This window comes from Arachis duranensis, chromosome 7, assembly GCF_000817695.3.
Source record: "Arachis duranensis cultivar V14167 chromosome 7, aradu.V14167.gnm2.J7QH, whole genome shotgun sequence".
In the NCBI taxonomy this organism is placed as follows: Eukaryota; Viridiplantae; Streptophyta; class Magnoliopsida; order Fabales; family Fabaceae; genus Arachis; species Arachis duranensis.
The window spans coordinates 28921259-28932281 of record NC_029778.3 but is presented as its reverse complement, the minus strand read 5'-3'; the positions used below and the strand labels follow the sequence as shown (position 1 = coordinate 28932281).

The 11023-nt window shown below is 37.4% G+C and overlaps 1 protein-coding gene and 1 pseudogene across 1 annotated transcript; both read right to left on the bottom strand.

Moving 5' to 3' along the window:
- Nucleotides 1-5729: 5729 nt before the first annotated feature.
- Nucleotides 5730-7049, bottom strand: LOC107458362 (uncharacterized; annotated as a pseudogene).
- Nucleotides 7050-7352: 303 nt separating this feature from the next.
- On the bottom strand, nt 7353-8081 carry LOC107458363 (glutathione S-transferase T2-like). The gene has a single exon (XM_016076571.1). It carries the CDS (start codon nt 8079-8081, stop codon nt 7353-7355), a length of 729 nt encoding a protein of 242 aa, XP_015932057.1.
- Between the last annotated feature and the right edge of the window lie 2942 nt (nt 8082-11023).

The following is an 11023-nucleotide window of genomic DNA, read 5'->3' as shown; positions in this document are numbered from 1 at the left end:
TAGGATACTAGTTCTCTATAAGTAGGACCTTTTGCTATTGTATTTTCATCTTGGTAGTTATCTTTGTTCTGATGCTATCTTAGATCATTGGGAGGCTGGCCATTCGGCCATGCCTAGACCTTGTTCTTATGTAATTTCAACGGTGGAGCTTCTACACACCATAGATTAAGGTGTGGAGCTCTGCTGTACCTCGAGTATTAATGCAATTACTATTGTTCTTCCATTCAATTCCGCTTGTTCTTGTTCCTGTTCTTCTATTCAATTCTGCTTGTTCTTGTTCTAAGATATCACTTGTTCTTCAACTTGATGAATGTCATGATCTGTGACACTCATCATCATTCTCACCTATGAACGTGTGACTGACAACCACCTCCGTTCTACCTTCGATTGGGTGAATATCTCTTGGATTCCTGATACACGATGCATGGTTGATCGCCTGACAAACGAGTGCTCGCCTGACAACCGAGCCATCCATTCCGTGAGATCAGAGTCTTCGTGGCATAGGCTAGAACTGATGGCGGCATTCAAGAGAATCCGGAAGGTCTAACCTTGTGTTTTATTCGTATATCACCATACCCATTTGAGTTTGCCTGACTAAGATTTACAAGGTGACCATAGCTTGCTTCATACCAACAATCTCTGTGGAATCGACCCTTACTCGCGTAAGGTTTATTACTTGGACGACCCAGTACACTTGCTGGTTAGTTATGTGAAGTTGTAGTGATCACAATTTCGCGCACCACAGCTCCAATGGTTTCTTAGTTGAGACATCTTCCTTGAGTTTAAAAGAGGTTTTTGTTTGTTTACCCATTTGACAAGCATCATAAGTGATGTCCTTATCAAATTTAATATTAGGAAGACCTCTCACTAAGCCCTTTTTAACAAGCTTAGAGATTTGGAACATACTAGCATGTCCTAATCTCTCATGCCACATCCATTTTTCAGATTCCATTAAAGAAAAATAAGTCACATTTGAACTTTAAGATCATCTAGTGTGAGACCATAAACATTATCAATTCTTTTGGCAACAAATAAAACAACCCCTGTTTTTTCATTAATGACCCTACAATAAGATTTTCTAAAAGTTATAGCATATCCAAGGTCACACAATTGACTTATGCTCAAAAGATTATACTTTAACCCGTCAACCAAAAAGACACCATCAATGCAAGTAGAAAAATCTTTGCCAACCTTACCAATGGCAATTATTTTACCTTTACCATTATCTCCAAAAGTGACAAATCCTCCATCATACTTGTTGAGTTTAATGAAAAAAGTATCATTTTCAGTCATATGCCTTGAACATCCACTATCAAGATACCACATGTCCAATTTCTTCTTGGATGTATGACAAACCTGCATGTTCTTCAACTAACCTTGGGTATCTAAATCCATTTGGATCCTTTGATGTGAAATTTTCTTGGTTGCCTAAGAGCATTAAAATTATGAACAACTTTATATAATTTATTATCATTACCAAAACACCTTAGAAAGATGAAGCATTGTTGAGGATCATGACCTTTTCTATTGCACTTGTAGCAATGGTTCTTGCTCACTAATTTTTTAGGTTTGCTGAAAATTTTTTGTTTGAAAATCTTGGAAGAGGAAGCTTTAGATTTTTTAACATTTTGTTTGAAAACAACCTTACTTTCCTCTTTGAATCCAAGTCCATATTTTTCATCACCAAAACTTTGACAAGCAAGTAATTTATCAAGATTTTGGGAAACTTGAACAAATTTTGCTAAGTATTTATTCACGTTTTTAATTTGTTCATTCAGCTCTTTATTTTCAGCAATCAAATTAGTGGTCGCAGTGACTGTATGTTTGAGTTTGAATTTGTTTAATTCAGCTCTTAAAACCTTGTTTTCTTATTTTAAAGAATTTTCATCACAAGCTTCGGTTGCCTTAACTTTTTCCAATAAAAAATCATTTTCAGCTCTCAATGCCTAATTATCTTTCTTGCACTTAACATACTTATCTAAGAGTTTCTTAGAATTCACAGTAATGTCTTTGATAATGTAGTGCAATTCATCAATAGATAGGTCAGAGAGATCACCCTCATCTTCATCATCGTGATCAGCCATCAAGCATAGTTGAGATTCTTAATCTGAGTCTTCAGAACTGGTGTCATTCTCCAAGTCTTTCCATGTTTCCATCATCACTTTCTTTTTGTCCTTCTTCGATTTTTCGCCTTTCTTTAACTGAGGACAATCTGACTTGAAGTGATCTGGTTCCTTGTAGTGGTGGCATGTGAACTTGACTTGATCCTTCTTGAAGTCTTTGGATGAAGAGCTTCCTTTGTCTTTTTTTTGAATCTCAATAATCTTCTCATTTTTCTTGCAAAGAGCACCATTTCTTCATCCGAGAAACTGTCATCATATTCCTCTTCTTTGGCTGTCATTTTTTATTTCAGTGCTACACTTTTCTTTTTGTCATCTTTGTCTTGAGACATGTGAGTGGTCTCATAGGCCAGTAGCTTGCCTCTTAACTCATCATATGTGATTTTGATCAAATCATTTCTTTCAGAGATGGCTGTGCTTTTTACTTTCCACTTCTTCGTAAGACTCCTTAAGATTTTTCTCACCAAGGTTTCTTTGGAATAGCTCTTTCCCAGGGCATCCAGATTGTTGATGATTATTGAGAACCTTTCAAATATTTTATCGATGCAATCTTCCTTCTTCATGTTGAACATTTCATACTCCTTCATCAGCATATCAATTCTGGTCTCCCTCACTTGTTTGGTGCCTTCATGGGTGAGTCTGAACTTGTCCCATATTTCTTTAGCCATCTTGCACCTTGACACTTTTCTGTATTCTTTAAAACTTATTGCGCAGTGCATCAGGTTGATTGCCTTTGTATTGAGTTCAACCTTCTTCTTTTCTTCCTTTGTCCACTCATTGTCTTCTTTTGCCACAACTTCTCCATCAGCGTTTTACTTAGTTGGGATGTTTGGTCTATTGAGAATAATCTTCTAAATGTTGTAGTCGATTGACTGCACAAAATTTCTCATTCTCTCTTTCCAGTAGGAATAGTTGCTGCCATTGAAGTATGGAGGTCTGTTATTCGACTGCCCTTCAGTGGGCGTGAACGCCATGATGTTAGGATCCATATTGTTGGCCATGAATCTTTACTCCAAGTTGTGAAGTTTGACTCCTTGAGACTTTGCTCCTGATACCAATTGATGGAACTGATTGAACTTGAGAAGGGAGGGTTGAATCAAGTTTGCTCAAAATTAACTTTTCAAGCTCTGTTTTTGCAGAAGCTAAAAATGTAGGAGATTTTTTCATTTTGTCTCATGTGCAAAACATAAATAGAGAAGGGAAGAAGAGAAAGAGGTCAGCATGTGTCCTAGTTCGGATTCTAAGCGCCATGAATCCTACGTCTAGTTTCCACCACAACCATGGTGGAATTTTCACTATAATCCACTGATTTCAATCACCAATACTATTGAATTACAACTAATTCAACTAGTATCTACCACTAAGCTTTCTTCACCAAAGCTCAGCAACCTAAAGTGTTGTCCTAACTTAAAAAGGGGAATCTACTTAGATTCAAACTTACCAAGTGCTAACCCAACTTGGCAAGGAGAACTAATCCTAGTTCAATGAGTCAAATACACAGAATGTCAGTGGCTCTTTAGTGCATTACTCTTGCCTTTTCTCTCATGACATTTTCAACTCACATATTTAGCCTTTTCTTAATACAAAGGAAGACACAAGATAGGCATAACAAATAAAATCATAAATGAAGCTCTAGTAGAAAAAAAGATTTCAGCACAAATATGTTGAGAAGATGCTCCTGAATTTGCTCTCTTTTTCTTGTCTTGAACTGTTGAAATGAGGTTGGTTTTATATCTTCAGCTTGCTCTCTAATTTGCCTCTTCCATTTCCTTGTCTCAGCTATCTGTTGGAGCTGTCTCTGCTGGCATGCAGTTCTTGCTCATCCTGCTCTACTAACACTGCTTGTTGGAAGGTCTGATCCCCAACCTCTGTTGTCTTTGGAGCTGCTTTCTTCCTTGGCATGCAAAGCACTTCCATATTTGAGCCATTCCAACTGTTGTCCATAACTCTGCATTTTTGTTTTTCTCTTCCAAATTTTACTTGTGATCTCCTACATTTTGATTTGCTGATGTCCTTTGTAATGAGAGTGTCCCCAACTGTCCTTGTTTTTGTCTTAGTGTTACAGCTGTCCTTGTGTAATACCAAATGTCCTTTTTGCTTTTTCTTCTTTTTGTTCCCACCATTTGTATTCGATGCTCTCTCTCTTGGCTCATGTACTGATTTGTTGCTTATTAGCAAGTAATGGGCTTAAGTATTAGAGTTGTAACACCTTAAGTTGCTAAAGTAATACTGACTTGGGCTGAAGCAACATATAAATGGGCCTACATCACTTAGCACACACATTAATCTAACTTGAACTTTCACCCCAAATAATTTTTGTCATCATATATATAAAACTCAATATTAAACTTAGCTCAACATGTGTAATCACTGAAAACTCATCCTGCTTTCTTATTTTGTAGTGCATGTTTTGTTAATATCTTTGTTCCATGTGTTCTGATATGGACTTGAGTGTTTTTGGAGTTCTGTTTTGTTCTATGGAGTTTGTGAAAAATAAGAATCTCATTTTCTGACTTGAGATTTGTGAAGATACAAGTGTCAAAATATCTCTTTTTGGTAAACAATCAAGTTTTATACTTCTGTTAGCTACTTTATAATTTGCAAAGTATAAATAAATATAATTACTAATTAGTCTTATTATAGTACTTGGTACTAACTAGCCTTGTATTGTTGATTTTTTGTTTCAAACTAGTCTCGTGAGTATTTTCATTTTTCAAAAACATAAGAAAAACAAAGTTTGTGCCGTGCAATAACATCTCCGGACCACTTTGACATTTTCAATTTATGTTAATGAAGTGGGAATTGAGAAATATAGAATCATAGGCTTGTTGTATTTTATGAATTTTATGTTCAATGAACAAAAACCATTATCATTCCAATGCTCTCTGCTTGATCAAAAAAAAAAAACAAGAAGAGTAAAAGAAATGAACACCATGAGCTATAGTATAATTAAGGGCGATTTCAAAAAAAAAATGAAAAGTTAGCCACTCTTTAAAGGTCTTTGATGAATCATGGGCTATAGTACAGTTTAAAGAGAATGATGAAATGTATGTGAAATATTTTTGTTTTTGCCAAAATTAATCAACTAATCCAGTACAAACTTAACAAGATTAGATTACATCGGTTAGATTTATATAGAAAAACCAATCTAGTTGTTGCTTGGCTTTACAAAATTTGACATTTTAGGAGATTGAGTAGCAGAATTAGAACAAATACCTGCTATTTATTATGTCTCATTTCTCTGAGACCATCTCCGTAGGAAACTCATCACAGTTCCTGTTTATGGCCTACATGTCATAAAAAGTAACTCCACATCAGCTTTTACGTCATAAACAGTAAATAGGAACTCAAAGCATCTCTCTCTTCTCTATTAGGAGGAACTAACTTTAGTCCCTATTATGGTCCCACTTAATTAATTAATTAAAATACTTAAAATAAATGTAATTAATTTTTTTAATAATATAATTTAAATTTATAAATTTAAAATAATTTGCTATTAAAAGATATTAATATTAAATAAATTCATATATAACAATGATACACAATATATAATTCGGGATTACACTAATTTGTAAAATTACTTAATACAAAGAAAAACATAATTAAACTCTATAGTTGACAACAAGCATTGTGAAATTGCCATATGTGTTCAATCAAGTCCTCTTTCAATTGTCTATGCTGCTGCCTATTTCGAAGTTGGGCATTTCTTTGGAGAAATTGATGGTATAGTGCAAAATCTTCTTCTCCAAACTGAGGTTGTGATAAGTCATTTTCGACATCATCATACTCTAAGCCTTGAGCAAAATTTCCTACATAAGTGTCTCTTTCATCCTCAACAATCATATTATGCAATATAATATAAGCTCTCATTATGTTGGCAAATTTCTTCTTTTCCCAAAAGCGAGCTGGACCACGTATAATTGCAAGGCGTGCTTGCAACACTCCAAATGCTTGCTCCACATCTTTTCTTTGCCCTTCTTGGTATTGTGCAAATAACTTGTGTTTCTCTCCTTGTGGCTTTGAGATTGATTTGACAAATGTGGCCCATTCAGGATAAATACTGTCTGCTAAATAGTATCCCGTAATATAATTGTTACCATTAATAGTATAATTTACCTCCGGAGAACGGTCATTTAGAATATCATCGAATATTGGAGAATGATCTAACACGTTGATATCGTTATTTGAACCAGAAACTCCAAAGAATGCATGCTATATCCAAAGGTCTGAAGATGCTATAACCTCAAGTACTATGGTTGCAACCCCATGATAACCACTCATGTACAAATCTTTCCACGCCTTTGGACAATTTTTCCATTGCCAATGCATGCAGTCAATGCTACCCAACATGCCAGGAAAGCCACGACCCTCCGCCATTTGTAGCAGGCGTCGAACGTCATCTGGATTTGGTTTTCGCAAGTATTCATCCTCGAATACCGAAATGAAACCTTCAACAAATTTTTCCAAGAATTTAATTGTAGTGCTCTCACCTATGCGCACATAATCATCAAGAGCATCAGCTGCTACGCCATATGCTAACATCCGTATCGCAGCGGTACATTTTTGGAATGGTGACAAACCTCTTCTTCCAGTTGCATCAACTATCTGTTGGAAATACAGATAGCCATTTGAGAGAGCATTTACTATCTGAAGGAACACATGTCTTCTCATTTGAAATCTCCGTCGGAAAATGTCAGCATTATACACCGGTTCATCTGCAAAGTAATATTGGAAAAGGCGATCATGTCCTGCTTCTCGATCTCTGTTGATCCATCTACGAGGAGTTGGGATAGAGCTTCTATCGATATCTTCTTCTTCTGAATCTTCAAGTAAACACTCATCGATCCAATTATCTATGAATGTGTTATATTGCCGTCTTCTTTTGCCATACAAAGCCTCATTAAACATATCATCAAAATTTCTAGCCATATCTAGAAATGTAATTTTTAGTTCTCTTTCGAGGTGAGAAAGAAGATTTGAAGTGGAGTTGCAGAGTCCTTGATAGTTGATATTTATAAGTGTGTCTGCAATAAGTACCTACTCCTCAACGACTACTTAACAGCTAGTTTTGCAACGGTCACTTTCATGAACAAATAAATAAAACAAATTACATCACATACCAGTAATATGCAATAAAAATAATAACATACTACATAACTCTACGAATATAAGGAACCATTAAGTAAACCACTTGGCGATTATTTTCTCATATGCAATCTCATGAAGAACTCGTCATTTTTCACTCATTGTAGACGTGTCAGCATTAGGTATTTGCATATCCATTTCCCTTTCCCTTTCCTTGGCCATCCTTTCCATTTTCCTTTCTTTTGCATTTATCTCCATTTCTTTAATATACCTCTGAGTTTGTAATTCTTGTTCTTTTATTGCGGCTTGAATTTGTAACTCATTCTTTTTTATTGCCATAATCTTTGCTCTATGTTCCCTCTCCTCTTCTCTTTCTTTTTCCCTATCTATTAGTTCCTTTTCTCTAACATTCTTAATATCTTCCATGAGAGATAATTTTTTAACAACCGATGATTTCTTTTCGCTAAAATCTTCAGACATTTGTGCTTTTCCCTTACCTTTTCGCTTGCTCTTCTTTGATCCTTGTGGGTGAACGGGAGAGTCCACACCGGGTTCGTCAGCCAACGGTATTTCTGGGTTTGATGAGGATGAGTATGCTCCCGTTGCACTAACCTTGGTTCTCTTCGAGCCGCCACTCTGTATAGGTAGTTGGCTTCTCCATTTTTGCTCCAACTGAAGCATGTTCCAATGCCTCTCAAAAGTGAATTTTTGACCGTAATTTATGGAATAAATTTTATAGGCCAACTCCTTTATATCATCAGCGTTTGAACCACTCCTTATGTTTCGACTAGCTTGATCGTAGCAACCAGCAAATTGTGCAACAGCCTTGTTGATCTTATACCATCGTTTCTTACATGCAACAACCCCCCTTGTCATGTCAGAGCAAAATTTTACATAGTAGCTATGAATTTGACTCCAAAATATTTTTTCCTTTTGATTGGTACCAACTATAGGGTCAGTTGAAACATTTAACTATGCACTGATCAGCATCTCATCCTCTTTCCAATGCCAATGTTGAATAGTATCTTGCCTCTGATCTTCAATATCATCATCATTGAGGTCGATAGCATCTAATCCACGAGGGTTGGCAAATTCTGAATATTATGAATTTGGACTAGATTGTATAGGAGTTTGAGAGGATGGGTTAGAAGAGCCACCAACACTAGATGAGTTATGTCTGGATGCACTAAATTGAGTTGGAAATAGCAAAGAAGTTGGAGTAATATTTCCGATAGAGGGGTTAAATATGGAAGAAAATGGAAAATGTGTTGTTTGTAAATTTTGATTTTGCGGTTGGAATATAGGAAATTGATTATTATAAGGAGCTTGAAAATTGAAATTAGAAAGATTTTGTGGATTTGGATTTTGAAATGTATTCGGTAGTGTGAAATTTTGATTTGGAACTTGAGAGTTTGCGGTTTGAGATTGTTGGGTATTTGGAATTTGAGAAAAGTTTTGTAAGTAATTGAAGAAAAAGTTTAGTTGGTTTGTGTTCCGAGGGTTACCTGAAACTGTAGGTCGATCTCGGACGAGATCTTCTGTGTTGGTCGGAGCCAACATGTCCGGCAGGTGTGTAGCAGCCAGAGCTGGTGTGTCCGACGTGTTGGACTTGGCGGTGCTGCTGATCCTTTGTCCCCGGAGGGTGGGGGGTACGTGCAAGGGACTCCGATGCTTAAGTTAGCATGGGTATTAAACAGGTATTGAGTATAATCAGAGTATGAGTTATACCTGGGTGCTCTAGTGTATTTATAATGCTGAGGAGTGACCTCTCTGGAGATAAGATAGTTATCTTATCTTATCTTATCTTATCTTTGAGTGAAGTCATCTTATCTTTAGGGGAACCGCCTTTATCTTTCTGGGCTTTGGCTGCCTTTAGATTGGGCTGTGTTCCTTCATTTTGGGCCTGCTTTGGACTCCTTTGGCGATTTGGCTAAGCTCTTTGAGAAGAGGTCGGGCATTGGCCGAGCTTTTTGAGAAGAGGTCGAATAGTCTGACCTGAAGAGATCGGTCGGCTTGTCGCTAAACATCTCGGGTCGGACAGCTTGACCCAGGGTATGAATAGTGCCCCTGCTTGAGTTCGATCTTTCCATAAGATTGTGCTTTTCAGAGCTTCGATCTCTTTGGAAGTAGTGCTCAAGCATCTGTCTTGCTTGTTTCTTCATTGCTTTGCAATCTTGCAGATTTTCTAGAGGTTTGGTACTTCACAGTCCAACCTCTTTTGAGTGGTAGCGTGGGTTTTCTACCCTTGCCTTCGGGATCACGCCTTGCATTAAGTTTGTGTTGACAACCCTCTGCTTTGGCGAAGTTGTCCTTGCGGCTTGATATCCGGACTTTTAGTGATTTGTCCAATGACTTTTTAGTGTTCTATATAGAACCTTTTTTTAGTCTTGGATGTTGTTCGTAGCCCTGTTTGAGATTGTGCCTTCTTTGAGTGGAGTTGTATCCCTTTTGGCTAAGCACATTTGAGCCTTAAGTTGTTTCTCAACCTTTTGGCTTGTTCTTTTTTGAGATTGTACTTGTGCCTCTTCTTAGCTGACGTCGACCTGTACGACTTTGCCCCTGCTTGAGTTCGGACTTTTCTGTGAGACCGTGCTTTCAGAGTTTCGATCTCTTCGGGAAGTCGTGCTCAAGCATCCTGACTTTGGTCGATCTTTGAGTAGTTTCTCCTTGTGTGAGTCTGGTATTGCCCCTTTTACTTTGTTGAGGGGACTTTTCAGCCTTCTTCCGACTTGTTTGTTCGGGCTTTTTAGTCATAATCCAACAACTTTTTAGGTAGTGTTCCGATGGGGAACCTTTTTATAGTTTGTTTGGATGACTTTTTAGCTCTGTCTTTGAGGCTATGCTTTTCGCTTTTTAAGTAGTATCTTTTTTCAAGACTTCGTACCTTTTAGCAAAACATTCCTGGCCTTCCTCTGGCCGTTTGCGAGATGTCTTTGTCCGTTTTTGTGGATCTTTGTAGAGTGTCAGTACTTTGTTGTCCGACCTCTTTTGATCACTTCTGATTTTGTCCACTTTCTGCTTGGTCGAGGTGGTCCTTGGGGCTAATTTGTCCGACGACCTTTTAGTGTTTTCGTAGAACACTTTTTAGTCATTCTGAGCAATTTTGATAGCCTTGTCGTGGAGCCGTGGCTTTTTGGGCGGAGCTATGTCCATTTTAGCGCACGTTTTTCGTTGGTCTGACTTCTTCTTGTCAGTCCAAGCTGTAGCTTTCGTTGGTCTGACTTCTTCTTGTCGGTCCAAGCTGTAGCTTTCGTTGGTCCGACTTCTTCTTGTCGGTCCAAGCTGTAGCTTTCATTGGTCCGACTTCTTCTTGTCGGTCCAAGCTGTTGCTTTTGTTTGGTCCGACTTCTTCTTGTCGGTCTCTTCTGAGTTATGTCTGTAATCCTCTTTCTTGGACCTTGTTCAAGTGTCTTTCAGGGATTACTTTTATAACTTTTGTCGCTTGGGCCGACTTTGTCATGTCGGGTCCTCCTAAGTTATTTCTGTAATCCTTTTTCTTGGACCTTGTTCAAGTCTCTTTCAGGGATTACTTTTATAACTTTTGTCGTTTGGGCCGACTTTGTCATGTCGGGCTCTTCTAAGTTATATCTGTAATCCTCTTTCTTGGACCTTGTTCAGGTCTCTTTCAGGGATTACTTTTATAACTTTTTTTGTAGGAGACCGACTTCGTTAGGTTGATCTCTTCTAAGTTATTTTTGTAATACTCTTTCTTGGACCTTTGTTAGGTCTCTTTCAGGGATTACTTTTATAACTTGTCTTGTAGGAGACCGACTTCGTTAGGTCGATCTCTTCTAAGTTATAGCAATTCCTCTTTAATA